General features: G+C 37.4%; 2 protein-coding genes across 2 annotated transcripts; both read left to right on the top strand.

Moving 5' to 3' along the window:
- The first annotated feature begins 4,529 nt into the window (after positions 1 to 4,529).
- Positions 4,530 to 6,937, top strand: si:dkey-175m17.6 (N-acetyllactosaminide beta-1,3-N-acetylglucosaminyltransferase 2). Its single transcript, XM_051094049.1, has one exon. It carries the CDS (start codon positions 4,896 to 4,898, stop codon positions 6,288 to 6,290), a length of 1,395 nt encoding a protein of 464 aa, XP_050950006.1. The 5' UTR covers positions 4,530 to 4,895; the 3' UTR covers positions 6,291 to 6,937.
- Positions 6,938 to 9,849: 2,912 nt separating this feature from the next.
- On the top strand, positions 9,850 to 21,416 carry sart1 (spliceosome associated factor 1, recruiter of U4/U6.U5 tri-snRNP). The gene is made up of 20 exons (XM_051094046.1): positions 9,850 to 10,373; positions 10,763 to 10,817; positions 11,693 to 11,748; positions 12,324 to 12,450; positions 13,243 to 13,348; positions 13,461 to 13,538; positions 15,515 to 15,614; positions 15,753 to 15,895; positions 16,002 to 16,208; positions 16,295 to 16,407; positions 16,486 to 16,628; positions 16,767 to 16,891; positions 18,505 to 18,669; positions 18,763 to 18,873; positions 18,961 to 19,048; positions 19,132 to 19,222; positions 19,312 to 19,447; positions 19,538 to 19,627; positions 20,970 to 21,091; positions 21,179 to 21,416. The coding sequence occupies exons 1-20, from the start codon at positions 10,118 to 10,120 to the stop codon at positions 21,195 to 21,197; spliced, it is 2,331 nt and encodes a 776-aa protein (XP_050950003.1). The 5' UTR covers positions 9,850 to 10,117; the 3' UTR covers positions 21,198 to 21,416.
- The last annotated feature ends 905 nt before the right edge of the window (positions 21,417 to 22,321 follow it).

The following is a 22,321-nucleotide window of genomic DNA, read 5'->3' as shown; positions in this document are numbered from 1 at the left end:
AAACCCACCCAAACCAGGACTGGTTCATTGAAAACCAAGGATGTTGGTTTGGAAATTATTGGTTGCTACAGTATAGTCAATGAGCTGTTAGATTACCATTGACAAATCAGCAGTGCAGCCCACCGGTTACATAACCGCTAGCTTTGCGTTGTGCGACTGCGCTGTGATTTGCCACCCTGAGGGTTTGGATCAATAGTCAGCATGGTCTAATACAGGACACGTATCATATCAAAGTGAAACTTAGGTGCTGGAGACCTCTCCAGTCTGGGTTTTCTCATCATGGTCTAATCTCCTCAGTGCCTGTGAGAAATGCTGAAGCAAGGATGCCTCCAGTGGCCGCCTACTTTCAGTCCACTTCAGCGCTGAAGTCAGAATGATAGAACAAAGCTAAAATGGTAGTGTGCCTGAGAGGGATGAGAAGAGAAACTGGGGCAAAGGCTTTTAGAGTGTGCGTGGAATCGTGTGCACGTGTGAGAGGCCAGCATAAGAATGCTCAAGGCAACGCTGCTGATCCATGTCCCCAGAATCCCTTCGTAATATTGGTGAAACTTGATGACTCAATTCTACTGGCTGGTCTTGAGGGCATGACTGTTATGTGATAAGTGCAGTTGAATTTCCTAGAAGTTCTTTGTTCTAACTAGAAACAGATAGCAGCTTTCTCCCATTTTTGAATTTGCTTGGCTGAGTGGCATTCCAAGAGTGCTGAAACATAGTTAAAGGAGAAGTTTACTTCCAGAACAAAACTTCACAGATAATTTACTCACCCCCTTGTCATCCAAGATGTTTATGTCTTTCTTTCTTCAGTCAATAAGAAATTATGTTTCTTGAGGGAAAAAAAAATCTCCATATAATTGACTTCAATGGTGCCCCTAAGTTTAAACTTCCAAAATGCAGTTTAAATACAGCTTCAAATGGCTCTAACAAAACGATCGGTCATCTTCTAAGCAAATTGACATTTTATATACTTTTTAACCTCAAACGCTCGTTTGTCTGCGTGAGCTGCATCTTTTTTTTTCCGGTTCATTTTTTTTTTCCAATCTCGTTTCTTTCCCGACGTCAAAATCGTCCTACGTCACTGCAGAAGTACCGTCCCAGTGTATACAAAGTAAACATTTATAGAAGATCAAACACACTTTCTAAAAAGGTAAAACAGCGATGATGTTGGGGAAGAAAACGAGACGTGAATTTTTCCACATACCCTAACTGTATTGACCTGGATTACACAGACTACGCATGCGCATCACGACGAGACAAGACAAGCGTTTGAATACTTGCAACTGGTCCTGAATTGTGTGCCAACACATTTTGCACCGCAACAACGTGAAAAATTACTCTTACGTACCCTGCTGAAAAAAACAGCTAAAACCGGTCTTAGCTGGTTTAAGTTGGAAGTAGCTGGTTTTAGCTGGCTAGGCTGGTTAGGCTGGTTTTAGCTGGTCGTTCCAGCTGGTCTCTCAGCCTGACCAGCTAATACCAGCCTGGGGTGCGTTTCCCGTACAACGACGTAACCTGCTGATTAACATCCATAGTACGATGCATTGTTGTGGAAACAAACTAGCAAGTCATGACAGTTTCCCGATCACGGTCGCATCTCCGTCGTTTGAACCACATTAGTTCAACAATGTGGGGCCGTTGTTAATGACGTCACCAAGTAATAACTTATGTTATTTAACTGATTAGAGAGCTCTAAAATGCAGCTATATTGAACATGGCACCTGATGACTAATTCACTATTTTTTGTTCCCTGTCTTTTCACTTTTTTTTTTGTGTTTGATTCATCGCGGGTTCCCTCTTACGTCATACTCCGGGGTACCCGTAGGCATTTATGCGCATGCGCACTATTCAAAAACTGCGCTTACAGAGGAAGCTTAAAAATACATTGATTAAAATGCATTTATAATTAGATTGAGTGAAAGATATAGATTGTACTGCATGTTAGCTTGCTTATTGTGCCCAAGAGCATAATTTATTGAGCCCATATGTCTTACTAACAAGGAACTATGCTTCTAACCACAGGTCAAGAGCTGTAGTTCCAACCACGTTTGTGACGCTGTTTGCGAATGTTCATTTGAACTATGGTTTTGGGAAACACCGAATCGTTGAACTATGTTGGTAATGACGGAACTTGCGACCACAGTTAGCTAACGATGCTTTTGGGAAACGCACCCCAGACTAGCTAAGGAAGTGTGTCCAAAACCTCTCTAAAACCAGCCTGCTGACCAGCTATGACTGGCTAAGACCAGGCTTATGCTGGTTTTAGCTGGTTTTCAGCAAAACAAAATTGTGCCCACTGGCCAAGCACTGACAACTTTGTTTACGTTCTGGTGTTGTTAAAAGTACTGACGTCAGTACTGAAATTTAAAAAATGTGATGACACCAGCATTTCCTGCCTGTATTTTAAGCCCTGCTGAGCAGATTCTTAAACACCTTTGATTGGCCATTGTGTTCTCACAGATACAGTTGAAGTCAAAAGGTTACATACACCTTGCAGAATCTGCAAAATCTGCATTAAGAGCTGGGGGGTGAAAACTTTTTGAATTTGAAGATCAGGGTAAACTGAACTTATTTTGTCTTCTGGAAAACATGTAAGTATTTTCTGTAGCTTCTGAAGGGCAATACTAAATGAAAAAAATATGATATTTAGGCAAAATAAGAAAAATGTACACATCTTCATTCTGTTTTAAAGTTTACACCCCTGGCTCCATATGCATTGTTTTTCCTTCTGAAGTATCAGTGAGTGTTTGAACCTTCCAACAATGACTGGATTGACTGGAATTTTGAGATCGACTTTTCACACCGAGGACAACTGAGGGACTCATGTGCAACTATTACAGAAGGTTCAAACTCTCACTGATGCTTCAGAAGGAAACACAATGTATTAAGAGCCAGACGTATAAACTTTTGAACAGAAGATGAGGGTTGCCATGTTTTCACAACAAAACCCAAAACTAGCCCAAAACTAGCCCAATCGCATTTCGAGGGGTAAAATACACATTTTTTTTTTTTTTTTGGAAAACATGAAAAACAAACTGCGGCATCAGTGTTAAAGTACATTTTTCTTATTTTGCCTAAATGTCATATTTTTTCATTTAGTACTGTCCTTCAGAAGCTACAGAAGAACTTGTTTCCCAGGAGACAAAATAAGTTAAATTTACCCTGATCTTCAGATTAAAAAAAAATCTCACCCCCTGGCTCTTAATGCATTGCGTTTCCTTCTGAAGCGTCGGGGAGTGTTTTATCCTTCAGTAATAGTTGCATATGAGTCCCTCAGTTGTCCTCAGTGTAAAAAGATAGATCTCAAAATCAAACAGTCATTGTTGGAAAGGGTTCAAATACACAAAAATGCTGAAAAACACAGCTGTGGATCATTCAGTAACAACACAATAGAATCAATAAGAATCAAGCGTATGTAACCTTTTGAACAGGGTCATTTTTATAAATTCAACTATGTAAACTTTTGACCTCAATTGTATATACATAACAGTATCAAAAAATGTGTATCAAACTATTTTGTTCCGAATAACAACAGGACTGTGATTACCTGTCACCATGTGGCTATGGCTGAATCACAGCCATGATGATAATTAGACCAACAACAAACAATTTACTCGAGTTTCAATTATTTATATATATTATATAATTACATATTCTTTGCATTGCCAAAATGGCTAAATCATTGTTATCTAATAATAACTTTTGAATTATTAAAGAAGCATCCAGTCTTTGTGTCTTGAGGCACGTTTCACAAAGAAATCTCTCTGGAGTTATCAAACATGTTGCCCAGCAACACTTTTTTTGTTAGATGTAAGGAAAGCATCAGTGATAAAGAAATGAACACATTGTGAGCTCAGTAGTGCTGTTGAAATTGACACAATATCTCAATCTGCGCTTTATCCAAATATCAGAAGGCTTGTGGGTACAAATCAGGGATCATGCAAAAATGTTTTACAGATAATATAGGTAGGTGTGGCTTACGTGCCTCCTCAAATCACCTGTGGCATGCAAATGTTCTTATTTAGTACCTGCACCTGTGAAGAGGTTAAGAGGCAATCCTGCTCTATGGTTTAATTTCAACATTGTACTGACAGAACCAGGACATAATGTTTGCACAAGAAAAGGTCAATTTAATATTTACGCATTCTTGGAAAACACCACAATCAGCATGAAAAAACACTGGGGACCTCTGAGGACTTGCGAAGAAAGGATGGGGACTGCGTGGGGAGAAAATTCTAGATAAGTGTCAGGCGTTTGCTAACACCATCAGAGCAACTGCACAACTAATCTGAAGGTATTGTGAATGATTTCCATACAGTATTACAGAAGAATTTGTAAGATGCATTATTATTTGTAAGATTTTGTTATTTTAGAGTGTTGCACAAAAAAAGCCAAACATGTTTTTAGAAATGTGACTTTTTTATGTAGTTACTTTGTTATTATTATTATTATTATTTATATATTTATCTCTGAAATGGTATGTCTGAAAAATTATGAAATACTATGAAATCCTCTGTAGGTTGAAATCCCCAATAGTTTCCTCTGTAGAAATAGTTTTCCTGGTGGAAAAGAAAAGAATAATTAATACAAAAACTGAATATTTTTTTCCATCCCAGATTAGTGTGCTACGGTTGCCTCAGGGAAAATAAATGAAACAGTGCTGTAAGCAAGGCGTTTCCATATGCAGAGTAAATGTTGTGGTCTTAAAGTACATGATGTAAATATCATGGGCGGTAGGATGCTGTGGACGTTGCCCGGTCAGGTGCACATAACGAGTCTCATGAGGCAAAACCATGGAGACGGAATTCTTCTGAGATTTCCTCCTAGTGGCAGAAGCCCTAGTATTTCCCTCTAATAAAAACAGCTTGGCCTTTCGCACTAAACTCATCTGTAATTCACAGATGGTATGTATCAAATATCCATTTACGCTGCATCGTAATGTATTGTTCCTCTCAATGTCTTTCATTCTCTTCCAGTCCATGGCACGCTCCAGATGCAATGGAAAGATCCTATGTCTGTGTCTCTTGCCTTGTGTGATGGTAAGTCACCTGTTGGTGTACATCATGGTGTCCATATTTGTAGCCGTCTCCTACTCCCCTCCTCTACCACAGCTGCCCCTCCATTTCATTGCCACTGGAGCCTCCGCAAACTCTGGAGCTCTTGCATCCCATCCAGTTCGGCCCTTCTGGAATCTCCGATTAGAGGACGGGGCACTGTGGAACCGCCTCCAGCACATTTGGGATAGAGAGCACAACCCTATATTGAAAGGTAATGGCACGAGGTCCAAAGGTCCAAGCCTTGATCTGCAAGAGATTGGAAAAACTGGTGTCTGTGAGCAAGACCCGACTTGGGCATCTCACCTGCCTGACTTTAACACCCTTCCTGATCAAATGAAGGATTTTGTCCTGTCCATGCACTGCAGGCATTACGCTATCCTCGTGGACCAACCCAACCTGTGTGGCGGGCAGGACTCTAAAACGCCGTCCCTACTAATGGCAATCAAATCCCAAGTCGGGAACTTTGAGAACCGGCAGGCCATCCGAGAAACGTGGGGAAGAAGCGGTTGGATCCAAGGAGATGGTGGAGGAAGAAGCTGGTTTGTACGCACCGTCTTCTTGCTTGCAAGGCAGGACACTGAGACAGGGCCTCATCCAGACCTCAGTGCCTTACTGAAGCTGGAGAGTAGCACCCATAAGGATATCCTCCTGTGGGACTTCAAAGACACTTTCTTCAACCTCACCCTGAAGGATGTCCTTTTCTGGGACTGGCTTTCAAAACACTGTTCTCACGTCCACTTCATTTTCAAGGGAGATGATGATGTGTTTGTTAGAACTAAGGCTTTGCTGGACTACTTAAACCGTGTTGGAGTAGAACAGACAAATGGGAATAAAACAAAAGAACGGGATGATTTTGTTGTGGGGGATGTTATTGCCAATGCCTGGCCCAATCGGCAACCCGATACGAAATATTACATTCCCGAAAGCTTCTATAAAGGAACGTATCCGGCCTACGCCGGAGGTGGAGGAGTGGTTTACACTGGTCCTTTGGCCTTGCGTCTGCAGGAGGTCTCGCGTTGGGTCAGCTTGTTTCCTATCGACGATGTTTACCTAGGAATGTGCCTTCACAGGCTTGGGGTGTCCCCTACTCATCATTCAGGTTTTCTTACTTTCGACCTTCCGGGGGAACTGCGGGAGAAGCCGTGTGCTTATCATAATGTTCTCCTGGTGCATAAACGCACCCCGAAAGAAATGTTAACCCTGTGGAAAGAGCTACAGGTTCCTCCTCAGGAGTGCTAGTGTACACTTGTTCATGAATTTAAATTAGGGAAAATGATGTCGCGAGGACCTGGACTTCAAAGTTATTTTCATTTTTTTACCACAAGGTATTTTCATGCTGAGCATGTTAATTTGCATAAAAGGCCCTAATTTTTCTGTGATGTTGGGCTGTGCTCAGGGCTATGTGTGCAGTGGTTATTTTAAGGAGATTGAATTGGCATTAGACAAGCTAAAAATAGCATACAACATGGTTGACTTCATAAGACGGGGGTCTTGGTTATAGTGGCTCTTGTTCTATGCGAATAAGCATGTGAAAGAATATCTAATGGACACTTGTAGAGTCTCATGTTGTTGTTGTTGTTATTATTATTATTTTAAAGGATTTAAACATTTGTGGCCCAAATACAAAGAGTGAATCAATAAATTGTCAACTTAATTCAGCTTTGTATTAAAGAATTAGTTCTCTCCAGAATTAAAATGTCCTGATAATTTACTCACACCCATGTCATCCAGGATGTTCATGTCTTTCTTTCTTCAGTCGAAAATAGATTAAGGTTTTTGAAGAAAACATTACAGGATTTTTCACCATATAGTGGACATCATGGGGATCAACAGGTTGAAGGTCCAATTTGTAGTTTCAATGTAGCTTCAAAGGGATCTACACAATCCCAGCTGAGGAAAAAGGTCTTATTTTTCTAAAAAAATATAAACATTTATATACTTTTTAATCACAAATGCTTATCTTGCACTAGCTATGCACCCACGACTTCACGCATTACATAGTCAAGTTGGAAAGGTCACACGAAACGTAGGCGAACGTACCAATTTTACAAAAAAAGATAAAACAACGATGTTGGGCGATTTTGAAGTTGGAGGAGAAAATTAGATGCCCTACCCTACCTTTCCAACATGATTACATAATGTGTCGTGGACTCGCATCACAGAGCTAGTCCAAGATGAGTATTTGTGGTTAAAATGTAGCTAATTTTTTTTTTAGAAAATGGCCAATCGTTTTATTAGACAAGACCCTTATTCATCAGCTGGGATAGTGCAGAGTCCTTTGAAGTGGCATTGAAGCTGCAGTTTGGACCTTCAACCTGCTGATCCCCATTGAAGTCCACTATATGGAGAAAAATCCTAAAATTAAAAACCTTAATTTCTTCTTAACTGGAGAAAAAAAGACATGAACATCTGGGATGTCATGGGGGTGAACTTATCCTTATCCTTATCCTTTAAAAAGATAGCATACTGGTTCAAAAAAACAAAAGCTTTACTATTCTGTCTGAAGCATTTCAGAGAGTTTGTAGGGCTTCCTGTTATTGGACTTTGTGTTTTTTTTCTTTGTGTCTTTGTTACATATGTGTCATTTTCTCTTGTTAGTGTAAGAACTGCTGGTGTGAAAACAGCTGGAAAAAAATATTCAGGAGTATCTGGACTCTATCTTGGTGTACAAGAGCTTCTCAGCAGAATGATCTGGATGCCTGAAAACCCAATAGACACTGTCATCTGGTTTAGGCCTTGTGGGCCTAATTATAGCTTGGTGTTGTTGGTGGCATATTCTGAATTACATCAACAAAACATAATAATGGGAAATAATGAATGACAATAATGAACAACGTATGATTTATTTAATCATTTATGATACAATTGATTTAAATAACTTATTATTTAGATGTTTGTGCATTTTCTTAAGATTTCATTAGCTTTATTGTTTGTTTCACTTATTTTAATCTGTTTTCATCTGCATCTCTTGTCAGTGTATGTTTAATATTAATAGTGGAAATATTTTCACTTATTTCACTTTCGTCCTCCAAATTTATATTAGTAATAATCATGCCAAATAAAGCTTGTGTTTTAGTAATTATGTTGTGTACAGTCAGATTTCGCAATTAAAGCTGTGAACCACTCTTACTTCAACTGGTGTTTTTTATTTGGATTGTTTATATATATACTCTTATATAATAATTATCACACTTACAGTGGGTATATAATTTGTTTGAATTATAGTTTTAATTGTACTTCTTTGCATGGCCTCCAAATGATGGTGCAGCCTTTAGCAACATTGTAAAACAAATTTTAGAAGTTTAAAAAAAAAAAAAAAATACAGTATACAGCTGAGGTCAAAAGTTTACATACACCTTGCAGAAACTGCAAAATGTTAATTTTGTATGGATTACACAAAATGCATGTTATTTCCTATTTAGTACTGAGCTAAATATAACATATTTCACAAAAGATGTTTACATATAGAGCCAGGGGTGTAAACTTTTGAATAAAATGAAGATGTGTAAATATTTCTTAAATATTTGCCTAAATATCATATTTTTTTCATTTGTTACTGCCCTTCAGAAGCTACAGAAGATACTTACATGTTTTCCAGAAGACAAAATAAGTTAAATTTACCCTGATCTTCAAATCGACTTTTAATGCATTTTGTTTCCACGATATCAAGATAAATTTAACTAATTTTGTCTCCTGGAAAACAAGTAAGTATCTTCTGTCTGAAGGGCAGTACTAAATGAAAAAATATATGATATTTAGGCAAAATAAGAAAAATGTACACATCTTCATTCTGTTCAAAAGTTTTCACCCCTGGCTCTTTCCTTCTGGAGCATCAGTGATTGTTTGAACCTTCTGTAATAGTTGCATATGAGTCCCTCAGTTGTCCTCGGTGTCAAAAGATGTACCTCAAAATCATAGTCATTCTGAAATGCTGAAAAACCAAAGAGTTTGTGGGACCTAAAGGATTTTTTTAAAGAACAGCAGGCAGTTTAACTGTTCAGGACAAACAAGACACTCATGAACAACTATCACTAAACAAAAACAAAAAAACATCTGTGGATCATTCAGGTAACAACACAGTATTAAGAATCAAGTGTATGTAAACTTTCGAATGGGGGCATTTTTATAAATTCAACTATTATTTTCTCTTGTGGACCATATGTATCGTCTTTTATGTGAAATATCCTATGCAGGTCAGTACTGAATAAAAAGCATGCATTTTGTAAGATCCAAATTATTTTGGTAAAATAATTAACATTGCAGATTCTGCAAGGTGTATGTAAACTTTTGACCTCAACTATATATCCTTTTAATTATAGGTGTTCATAACTCCTTAGAACATATGCAGTTTCCAGAAAATAGTTTTTTTTTCTCCTCACCTAAACTTGCTCACTGAGCAGTGAGAGACACTATTTTCTGTAAGGTTATTTATTGCTATTTAAGAATATTAACTATGAAAAGAAAAGAGCTATACAAAAACAGAACTGAAATTGATATTTCTCTCTTAACATTAATAAATCTAACATTTACAAATTAAAGTAATAATTTTCCAAGTAAGATTTTATATTCAAAATATTTACAATGAATTTAAAATCCAGTTATTTATTTTGTCAAGTAATAACTTTTAACATTGTGTTACAAAAAGCATCATACTTTCTAACAATATTATTCTCATACACTATAAATGAGTTTTAGAAATGAGAATAGCTGCCTTTATACTGAAGAAGATAAAAAATGCATAGCGATTAAGGTCCTCCATACTAGTAGATGGCGTTGTAACTCCCTCTTTGTCCATTTAACCCGGAAGTTGTCAGAGCAGCACCGCGTTCATCATACGATTGTGTTGTTTAAGTAGTGCTAGTTGTGTTTGTTTAGTATTTACATTTTTTGCCCACATAACTACGAAGTAATGCCTTAATAACAACACGCATAATATAAGTTAGCTCTGGTATCATGTTGTCTTTGTACTGTTGATATTTCGTAAATATTTAGCCGTTCGCCGTGTTATAATCAACTGAGGAGCAGTAAGACACATATAGCACATTTAGTCCGCAGACAGACCCGATATGGGTTCATCAAAGAAACACAAAGAGAAGGAGAAGGACCGGGATCCAGAGGACCGGCACCGTGAGCACAAGAAACACCGTCACAAGGACCGAGACAAGGAGAAGGACCGCGAGCGAGAGAAGCGAAAGAGATCCCGCTCCAGGGAGAGGAGCAGCCGGGGAGCAGAGAAGGACCGGGGCGGTAAAGCAGACAGGAGCAATGCGGAGCCAAGAGTCAAGAAAGAGAAGCCAGATCCTGCTTTCGAGGACAACAGCGGTCAGTCATCCTGTCCACAGATTTCAATAGTTACTACAACTGTGTTGATTTGCTGTACTGCACCATTGTCATCAAAATGTGCTTTAAAATGGCAGAAATATTATGTTAAACTCTGTGATGGACATCCCAGAATATTATCCCATCATGGAAACTATCTTTACTGTTGCAAATTATGTAAGGAACTGTGATTGCCTATTTAGACAGCATGTTTTAGACTGTCTAGGTAGGCAGATGATTAAGTTTTGAAACACAGCCTGTATCTTCATTTCTGACTAAAATTCACTATGGTAGCCATACATCTCATTGTCCCACTTCTAATAAGCTTTATGGCTTTGGCAGAAGTCATTGAGTTGGATGGTGCTTATATTTGTCAACATCTTGTTTTGCAGAGCCAGGTCCCAAATCTGCCAGTGGTGATGCTTCACTCAGCATTGAAGAGACCAAGTATGTTTTGTGGCGTATCCTTATTTATAACGGGAAGGGAAAATGTAATACACTGCCTTTCAAAAGTTTGGGATCAGTGATGTTTTTTAAAGAAGTCATTTCTGCTTATCAAGGCTGTGTTTATTTGATTAAACAAACAGTAATATTAAACACTATTAAAATAGTGTTTTTCTATTTTAATATACTTTAAAATAGAATTTATTCTTGTGATGCAAAGCTGAATTTTTATCAGCCAGTCTTCAGTGTCACACGATCCTTCAGAAATCATTCTAATATGCTGATTTATAATCAATGTTGGAAACTGTTGTGCTGCTTAATACTTTATTTATTTATTTCTATTTATTTTTGGAACCGATGATATTTTTTTCAGGATTTGATGAATAAAACATTAAAAAGCATTTATTGAAAATAGAATTTTTTCTTGCAAAGTATGGGTCAGTAATTTTTCTTTCTGTCTTTATTTGAGAGAAATTAATACTTTTATTCAGCAAGGATGTGTTAAATTTATAAAAAGTGATAGTAAGGACTTAAACCGTTAGAAAAGATTTCTATTTTGAATAAATGTTCTTTTTATTCATCAAAGAATCCTAAATAAAGTATCACAGCTTTGAAAACAATTTTAAGCAGCAGCAGCACAAGTAAATAAATCATAATATTTTTTTGCATTACAGAAATAAATTATATTTTAAAGTATATTAAAATAGAAAAGCACTATTTTAAATTGCAATAATATTACATATTACTTTTTCTGTATTTTTGATCAAATAAATAGGACTTTGAGCACAAATCACTTCCTAAAATCTTACTGATTCCAAAATTTTGAATGCCTATGTATATGTATATTTTGCTAAATGCTATTGCTCTTTGTTTTGCAGTAAACTGAGGGCCAAACTAGGCTTGAAACCCCTTGATCTCAATGAAAGCAAGAAAGGTAAGAATTTGTTGATCATGTTACATCCAAGTGCTATTTTATACACTAACACACAAAAGTTTGAAGTCAGTTAAAATGCTTTTGTTCAGCAAGGGTGCATTAAATTGTATCAGCTGTAATAATTAGAAAGAGACCATTGGGATCGTCTATCCTGGAAATGTATCAGCAGCCACACAAAATTAACCGGCACAACTTTCAACATTGATAATAACAAGAAATGTTTTTTTGAGCACCAAATCAGCACATTAGAATGATTTCTGAAGGATCATGTGATACTGAAGACTGGAGTAATGATGCTGGAAATGCAGTTTTGCATCACAAGAATGAATTACTTTTTAAAATATGTTCAAATTAAAAACAATTATTTTAAACTCTAAAAATATTTCAGTTTTACTATATTTTTGATAAAAAAATGCAGCCTTGTGAGCATATGAGACTTCTTTCAAAAACATTAAAAATATTAAACTGACCCCAAACCTTTGAATGTTAGTGTACATGTTTAATTGCTTTGAATGCAACATATTATTTGATGCTTTTTATTACTCTAAATCTATGACTGTCTGATGCTTCCTCAGAGGCTGGAACTAAGGAGGAGCCCCTCCTGGCTGAGGCCATCAATCCTGTCCAGATCAAACAACAGGCTGAGATGAGAGAGAAACTGGCTGCTCTTAAAGAGAAGCGTCTACTCAATCAAAAACTGGGGTAGGAATTTTTGCCACCTGCAAAAGATAACAAAACTTCTACTGTTGTTGTTCTATGTTAGTCAAACTAAATCAAACATGTTTATCATGTTTGGTTCAATTAAAACAAACTCTGGTGCGATTGATCTGTTAGTGCGGTTCATTTGAGTAAGTGTGAACGCTGCCATCCGAACCCTGGTGCGCACCAAACAAGCGGAAAAAGATGGGTCTCGGTCCGCTTCCAAACAAACTCTGGTGCAGTTTGAAAGAAATATGAATGCAACAAGGACCAAATACTTCTAAACGAATCAAAAACAGGAAGTAATGACAAGATGCGACGCTATGCGACATGATTTCCAGAAGAGAGCAAGCGGTGTATCCAAAATCAAAATGAGCAGAGGGCAAATGTGAAGCAACGAGGCGGTAAAGTGCCTTTTATGAGCTCTTTGTGAATTCGCAGGTGGTGAGAATAAAATCACATACACGCAACAATGAGCGCGCTTAGTCCAGCAGACGGCATTGCTTGTGTTCGAAGTTAAGTCGAATGCATGTTTTCCTTTTGTTTGGAGTGTTCAGTCAATTCCGTCACGTCATTCAACCCGACCAATCAGGTTGTAAATGTATCACTATGCCTTTAGGTTTGGTATCTTTAGGTTCGCTGTCAAAAATGCCAGTGTGAACACTAAGCGGACCAGGACCAAATGTATCATTTTCCTTTTTGGTCCGGATCAAATAAACCAGACGAACCAAATGACAAGTGTGAACACACTCTCAATGTTACTAATATCAGCCTAAATGTCTTTTGTGTTTTTAGGAAGGTGAAGGCATTAGGAGACGAGGAGCCATGGCTGGACGACACAGCAGCGTGGGTGGAGAGGAGTCGCAAACTAGCCAAGGAGAAGGAGATGGCAGAGAAGAGGGTGAGGATAGAGAGAAGAGACAGTTGTAGAGACAACAAACTGACTGGCTTTGTTTTACTTGGCCTTTATCAGACATTTAATTTTGTTTTCTGTGCAATTCCTTTCTCAACAGGCCAAGCTCCTAGAGGAGATGGATGAAGAGTTTGGTGTGAGCAATCTGGTCGAGCAGGAGTTTGCACAGGATAAGAGGGTGTGTGTGACCTTATTCCCCTCACAATCTTGATTTTTCCTTCAAGAAACTTTTTTTTTTTTTCTTTTTTTTTTGTTAGGTTTTATTTACACTAGGAGTGGCAATATATTAAAATATTACAATAGCCAAATATAATACATATATTACAGTATATAACAATTATACATAATGAATACTTATAGATAATTAAAATTAATATTCATACATTTTAATAAATGAATTTTTTACTAAAAAAATAGCGATTTCAAACCAATAACCAATTGGAAACTTAAGATATTCTCTTCTGGTCACCAAGACTGCATTTATTTGGTCCAAAGAACAGACAAAACAGTAAAATTTTAAAACATATTTTAAAATGTAATTTATTCCTGTGATTTCAAAGCTGAATTTTTAACATCATTACTCCAGTCATATGATTCTTCAGAAATCATTCTAATATTCTGATTAGAATTCTGAGTAGATTTTTTTTCAGGTTTCTTTGATGAATAAAATGTTCAGAAGAACAGCATTTATCTGAAATAGATATCTTTTGTTCATCTAAAGCAACAGTAGTTCACTTCCAAAACAAAGATTCACATATAATGTACTCGCCCCTTTGTCATCCAAGATGTTCATGTCTTTCTTCAGTTGTAAAAAAATTATGTTGTTTGAGGAAAACATTTCAGGGTTTTTCTCCATATAATGGGCTGATATTGTGCCCCGATTTTGAACTTCCAAAATGCAGTTTAAATGCAGCTTCAAACGATCCCAAATGCGGCTGTAAACGATCCCAGCCGAGGAAGAAGAGTCTTAACTAGCGAAACGATTAAAAAAAATACAATTTAAATACTTTTTAATCTCAAACGCTCGTCTTGCCTTTCTCTCCCTGAACTCTGTGTTTACTGACTCAAGACAGTTAGGGTATGTTGAAAAACTCCAATCGTATTTTCTCCCTCAACTTCAAAAATCGTTTTAAAATTATCCTACATTGCTGCAGAAGTACCGACCCAGTCTTTGCAAAGTGAACATGCAAAGAAGATCAAACACCGATTTTGAAGTTGAGGGAGAATATCAGATGGGAGTTTTTCGACATACTGTCATGAACCGGAACAAAAACAGTCCAGGCAGAGTAAGACAAGATGAGCGTTTGGCATTAAAAAGTATATAAATCGTATTATTTTTATTAAAATAACCAATCGTTATGCTAGATAAGACCCTTCTTTCTTGGCTACATCCACATTTGTGATCGTTTGAAGCCGCATTTAAACTGCATTTTGGAAGTTAACCATATCAGTCTATTATATGGAGAAAAATGCTGTTTCCCTCAAAAAACAATTTCTTTACGACTGAAGAAAGAAAGACGTGAACATCTTGGATGACAAGGGGGTGAGTACATTACATGTGAAAATTTGTTTTGGAAGTGGACTTCTCCTTTAAGACAACCGTTTCTTTGATCACTATATTACTACTTTTGCTGTATTTTTGATCAAATAAATGCAGGCTTGGTGAGCAGAAGAGACTTAAAAATCATTAAAATCAAAAACGTTTGACTGGTAGTGTACTTTTCATTTTCCATGTCTAGAAATCACACTATTTAAAAATAGACTTTCTCATGTACATGTTTTCCAAGACCATGGGAAACCTCATTCTTAAAGAATGACAGTTGTTAATGGGGTGAATTAAAATAAAAATTATCTTGGTTTTTGTCTGTTTTAGCTATTTATTTAGCCTTATTTTAAACACTTTTAAGTCATCTTTTGGTCCCTTCAAAGTTTGCTGGGACTGTCTGTTTGGCCCTGGTCCCTGGAGAACAACTGCTTTAATCAGCATAAAAAACGATTATAAATAGCAAGAGAAAGTAGCTTTGATTATGTAACAGCTATTGATAGTTTAGTTTCTCTTTTCTAAATGTTTGTATTTCTTAATAATATATTATCTATTATAGTACTGCATATCCATTTATATGTTGATTTGATTTATCTGTTTTTACTAACCAGGACGCATATGGCTCACGTGATCTCAAAGGGCTGAAGGTTCAACACAAGATGGAGTCTTTCAAAGAGGGGGAAACGGTCGTCTTAACTCTGGAAGACAAAGGTGAGCTAACTAATGATGCTGAATGTGGAAAAATGTACTGTTGCTTTAGATGAACAAGCATTTGCTAAATCACTGACACCACCTACACACACTCTCGTGGGCACACTCAAAGCTTCTTTGTGTGGGTGATTTTCACAGGCGTTCTGGAGGAGGAAGAGGACGTGTTGGTGAATGTGGGTCTGATTGATAAAGAAAAAGCAGAGAAAAATGTGGAGCTAAAGAAGAAGAAGCCGGATTATAAACCATACGAAGAAGAGGAGAGTGTGGATGACATGGTCATTGTAAGAATTGCAAATTCTCCATTAAAACCTCACATGGCCAAAGTACCGATGATGCTTATCAAGCAGTTTCCTCCTTGCATAACATGTTTCTTTGAATTCTTTCTAGTTAAAGCCAAAGTCTGTGCTGTCAAAGTATGATGAGGAGATCGAGGGGGAGAAGAAAAAGAGTTTCAGGCTCAATACTGGAGGTTTTGTTGGGGGTGAGAGAGAACGGGAGCTACAGGCCATCAGAGAGAACCTGCGCAATCAGGCCCAGTCTTTGAACATGCCTGCTCTCACCCTCGCCCATGAATACTACACACCACAGGAGATGGTGAGAACAATGGGTTTACGTGCACTGGGTTTTAAATTTTGTTTCATTCTTGACTGACGTGTTTTTTTTGACACGCGTGACACTAGGTGGGCTTTAAGAAGACCAAACGCAAAGTGAAGAAAATCAGAAAGAAAGAGACTATACTCAAAGCTCATGACCTCTTGGTGGACGACACTCGTAGCTCAGATTTCGGCTCCAGGTAAAGCCATTACTCATTTGCTGTTGAATACTGCAGAAACAACAGTTAATTCAATCCAAAACTGCTTCTGGCACACAGGTCTAGAGGTCGAGGTAAGAAGCAAGATGAGGAGCAGGGGGTGGAGCCTAGAGATGTTGCTATTGAAACCATCAGCAAGGCCAGCGATGTCCTCCAGAAGTCTGATGATATTAGAATGGCTGACATGGACATTAGTGATGACGGTGAGAGAGAACTTTTTTCGTGTCTAAAGTTAAAACCATTTTTTTCTTTTTCTTAAGGCATCTGCTCTTCCCTTTGAAATTCAAATGAGTTGCATCACTATTCTCTGCACTCACAAGCTTTCTCCTTGTCTCTCTCAGAGGACTACACCCCTCCAGAGCCTGTTGTGTTAGAAGAGGATGAAGCTGAGGAGGAGCTTCAGAAACAGCTTGAGAAACAGAGGAAACTCAGACAAAAACAGATGCTCAAAGACTCAGGAGAAAAGGTCAGCACTTTTCATTTCTGAAGTGCTGCTTCAGCAATTTAGCAAATATATATGAAGTCCCTTGCGAAAGTATTCATACCCCTTCGCTTTTTTTGTGTGTTGCAGCCTTATGTTAAACTGATTTAAATTACCTCTTTTCACATCAGTCTACACTCCATACACCATAATGAAAAAGCACAAAACAGATTTGTGACCACTTTGCAAATTTATTAAAAATAAAACACTCAAACAAGTACATGGCATAAGTATTCACAGTAACTCAGTAGCTAGTTCAAGCACCTTTACAAGCCTCAAATCTTTTGGGGTATGATTACGGTTTTGTACATATGGATTTGGCAATTATCTGCCATTCTTCTCCCCACCTTTTCACCTCTCAAGCTCTGTCAGCTTGGATGGGCACTGGCAGACATTTTCAGGTTTCTCCAGAAATGTTTGATTGGGTTCAAGCCCAGGCTGTGGCTGGGCCACTCAAGGACATTAACATAGCCACTCTTGCTGCGTGCTTAGGGTCAATGTTTTGTTGGAAGGTGAATCTTCTGCCCAGTCTGAAGTTCTAGATGCTCTGCAGTAGGTTTTCATCAAGGCTATCTCTAGATTTTCCTGTGTTGAGATTTTCTTCTACTCTGCATGAGACTGCACACTTTACTGTTGGGATGCTACTGTGCAAGTGACGAGCAGTGTTTGCATTCAACCGGATGCGAGGCTTGGAAATTAGGTTGATCCATCCAGACAATCTAGTTTCTCACAATCTGAGAGTTCTTTAGGTGCTTTGTTGCAAATTCCAAGTCATGCAATGGAACCTTTTTAGTTTTTTATTTCTAAAAAATTTGCAAGTTGTTACAAACCTGTTTTGTGCTTTGTCATTATGATGTTATGGAGTGTAGATTAGATTTTTGTGGGGAAAAAGTAATTTAAAGGAGTAGTTCACTTCCAGAACAAAAATTTACAAATAATGTACCCACCCCTTTGTCATCTAAGATGTTCACATCTTTCTTTCTTCAGGTGTAAATAAATTGTTTTTTTTTTTGAGGTAAACATTTCAGGATTTCTTTCCATATAGTGGACTTCTATGGTGAAGTTTGAACGTCCAAAATGCAGTTTAAATGCAGCTTTAAAAGGCTCTAAACAATCCCAGCCATAGAAGAAGGGTCTTATCTAGCGAAACGATAAAAAAACCCCAAACATGTTATATACTTTTTAACCTCAAATGCTTGTTTAGCTCTGTGTGGACTCCGGATCATGACAGTTAGGGTGTCGAAAAACTCCCATCTCATTTTCCCCTCCAACTTCAAAATCATCCTACATTGCTATTTTACTTTTTTTTGTGAAGGGCGTTTGACCACCTTTGCATGTTCATTTTGTACACACTGGGTTGGTATTTCTGCAGTGATGTAGGATGATTTTGTAGTGCCTTTTGAAATTTTTAAGTCCCACTTTATAAATCAAGCACAAGTGTTTTTGTAACACACTGAAAATAAATGTAAGTGTAATAAATGCTACTTTAATTTTTTTTTTTTTTTATTATGTCTGTGTTCAGCTATATTTTTTTGTAATAATTAAAAATAATGTTTATATAATGTTTATTCAGTTTATCCTTGTATTGGTGTTTTCAGGTGGCTGAGCATGTGAATCGATTAGTGAAGGCTGAAGATGATGATAACGACCCAGACAAAAAGAACAACATCGTCTTTAATGCCACCTCTGAATTTTGCCGCACACTTGGAGACATCCCCACCTACGGGCTGTCAGGAAACCGAGAGGACCAAGAGGACATTATGGTACACACCATCCCAACCCTTTTTTTTTACTCACTTAGGATAATTGTTTTACTTGCTGGTATTGAATGTGTCTGCTTTGTTTTGATCATACAGGACTTCGAAAAGGACAATGAGAAAGAAGGAGGCGGACAATCGGACTCTGATATGGATGACAACGTGGGCTGGAGCACCGTCAACCTGGATGAGGAGAAAAACCAGGCAGATGTGAGTCTTGTGCTCACCTCACTGATAACACCTCAGTTGGATTGTGAAACCTTCACTTCAACATGATTTTTCTGTTTTCTCTTAAAGTTCTCAACAGCCTCCACGACTATTCTGGATGAAGAGCCAATTGTGAACTCTGGTCTTGCTGCCGCTCTACTTCTGTGCAAGAATAAAGGTAAGATGGCAACCAAATGTGATTTTGGTTATGGTTAATAATGTCTTATTAATTAAAAAAACAACATTCAACAACTCTTTCAGGACTGCTGGACACACAAATGCAGAAGGTGGCTCGTGTCAAAGCCCCAAAAGCAGCTCTGCCAGAAGATAACTACTGCATTGAAGACAAGATGTAAGTATATGTAGCAAAACATCCTCCAGTGGTTGTTTCTTATTTTAAAAACGCTGAGATGTTCTAATTTTCTGTTCTTTCCACCCAAGGAATATTGATGACAAGTACAGCAGGAGGGAGGAATACAGAGGCTTCACTCAGGATTTTAAAGAAAAGGATAACTACAAGCCAGACGTCAAGATCGAATACGTTGATGAATCTGGTCGCAAGCTCTGCCCTAAAGAGGTCCGTGCACATGTGGTTGTTCTCAGCCATCGTATCGTTAGATAAATCTACTTCTCTATACAGTGCTCAGCTTCATTTGTCGTCCTCCAGGCTTTCAGACAGCTGTCCCATCGTTTCCATGGGAAGGGCTCTGGCAAGATGAAGACTGAGAGGAGGATGAAAAAGCTCGAGGAGGAAGCGGTATGGATTATTATTTTTTTTTTTTTTAGATCGCCAAGCATATTAAACAGTAGTACTGACAGTGTCGTGTAAACATGGCTGAAGACTCAAAAAGAGGAACAGATAAACCAAATCAATTGAGCGAGTCATTTAAGCTGAAACCGCTCTGATTGATTCAAACTTATGTCAAGCGATTCACTAGCAAAAACCAGATCAAATTAAAAAAGCCATTCATTTTCGAATTTTGACATCTCTTGTACTTAAAAAAAAAAAAAAAAAGTTTTGTTTTTGTTTTTTTTCAATTTATTTATTTAAAAAAAACTGCATTGCAACATGATTCACTGTTTCGAAGCGTTCCAGTTGGATCGTGTATCGCAAACCTTTTGATTCAGATCGGGCCTTCAAATTGTGTATCGCAAATCATTTAATTTAGATCAGGACTTAGGATCTGGTTTATGAATCATTTCCCTTGGATCATAACTTTTTAAATTGATTTAGATCGAAACCTCAAATCAAGTATTCCGAATCATTTAATTTTGATCAAAACTTTGCGTATCACGAATCATTTGATTCAGATCGGGAATTGTGAGCAGGTTCTTGAATCATTCCATGAATTGAATGATTCGTGATCCGTATTCTAAATCCTGATCTGATATGATGTTTCGCAAATTTGATTTAGATCAGGACTTCGGAGCGGGTTAGCAAATAATTTGACTTTGATCGGAACTTTGCGTATCACAAATAAATTGATTTAGAATGGAACCTCAAGTTGCGTATCGTGAATCATTTGATTCGGAGCGGGTTCTTGAATCATTCTGTGACTTGAATAATTTGTGATTCACACTCCGAGTCCTGATCTGACATGATGGTTCGCGTATCAGAGTGGGTTTGCGAATCATTTGACTTAGATCGAAACTTTGCATATCGCAAATAATTTGATTTAGATTGGAACCTCAAGTCGCATATTATTTGATTTTGATCAGAACTTCGCATGTCACGAATCATTTGAATCAGATCAGGACTTTGGAGCGTGTTCTTGAATCATTGGGTGAACTGAATGATTCATGATCCGTGCTCCGAGTCCTGATCTGAAATGAAGGTTTGCAACTCTTTTTCTTTAGATAGGAACCTAGAAGCGTGGAACGCAAACCATTTGATTTAGATTTTGCTATTTTTTTTTCTTAAATAGTAGAAAACATCAAAACCATAAATGAGATCTCTGATTGTCCTTAAATCCTTAAATCAAAAAAGCAGTGCTTGAAAAGTCCTTGAAAGTCCTGGAATTTTATTTTACAGTATCTGTACAAATCCTGGGTATGGGTCATAAAAGTTGTCTGACAATTTGTTATAATTTTTCCTGTAGCTGCTGAAGAAGATGAGCAGCAGTGACACTCCTCTGGGCACCGTTGCTCTTCTGCAGGAAAAGCAGAAGTCCCAGAAAACTCCTTACATTGTGCTGAGCGGAAGCGGGAAGAGCATGAACGCGTAAGTATTTATTCACGATTTCCATTCCAGCTATTATGCTCGATCAACATTCTGTTAGTTAATTGTTTTATTGTCTTCTTTTCACAGGAATACCATTACAAAATAGATCTGGATACTGGAACCAAACAACTGGTCTTTCACACAAAATCTACTCATTTTAGCCATCTTTTAAAAATTAATAAAGTCGCAACTAGTGATGTGTATATACAAACATTGTTTTGTGTGTAAATTCATACCCTTTGATTTGAATTCTTGATTCATACAATTTTCTCTAGAACACTGTATTCTGTTATTTTTTTTCCCCATTAAAAACTGTTGCGAGAAAGCTGGTCTAATATTATTGATTTATGTATTATTACAAGCATTTGGGTTTGTTTTGTAGATGCTGTTAGTACTGATTATACATGTCAATAGGAATTTGCTTAAAAGATGTATTAGTCATTAGGTACATTCAGGAGTTCTGTTTTTCTTTATTTACTTCAAAGGATTAGTTCACCTTCATTCATCTTCGGAACACAAATTAAGATATTTTTGATGAAATCCGAGAGCTTTCAGTTTCAGCAGTGCAACTGACACGTCCAAGGCCCAGAAAGGTTGTAAGGACGTTGTTAAAATAGTCCATGTGACATCAGTGGTTCAACCACAATTTTATGAAGCTACGAGAATACTTTTTGTGAGTACCTAAGATTTCATCAAAAACATCTTAATTTGTTTCCCAAGATGAACGAAGGTCTTACAGGTTCGGAACGACATGAGGGTGAGTAAGCGGAAAAACGCTTTGTAAACAATTAAACTAGCCTCATGTGAGTGTACACCATTCAAGAACACAGTTTATTTCGTAATGTGCAAAACTTTATTAAATTAGTATGAAATGTACTATTAATTGGTATATTAATAATACACCATTTGATAAAATGGAAACAAGATGTAAAAGGAACAATTAAGAGTGCCAAACACACTCTGACGTCACTTAATTAAAAAAAAAAATGCACATAATATAATAAAGACATGAAAAATACTGAATTAAGATATACATTTATGACAGTGCAAACAATAAATCCTTATTTACTCATAAAGGTTTCTAGAATATGCTGAAATACAACACAGCAATGGTAGAAGATGCAAAACCATATTTACATATACTACTAAAGGCCCGTTCATACCAAGAACGATAACTATAAAGGGTTTGCACTTATGTCACGGTTTGGTCAGTTACCCGCATGCGCGGTC

The sequence above is a fragment of the Labeo rohita genome, chromosome 21, assembly GCF_022985175.1.
Source record: "Labeo rohita strain BAU-BD-2019 chromosome 21, IGBB_LRoh.1.0, whole genome shotgun sequence".
Lineage (NCBI taxonomy): Eukaryota > Metazoa > Chordata > Actinopteri > Cypriniformes > Cyprinidae > Labeo > Labeo rohita.
Note: the sequence above shows the minus strand (reverse complement) of the source record. Positions and strands in the feature narration are given on the sequence as shown.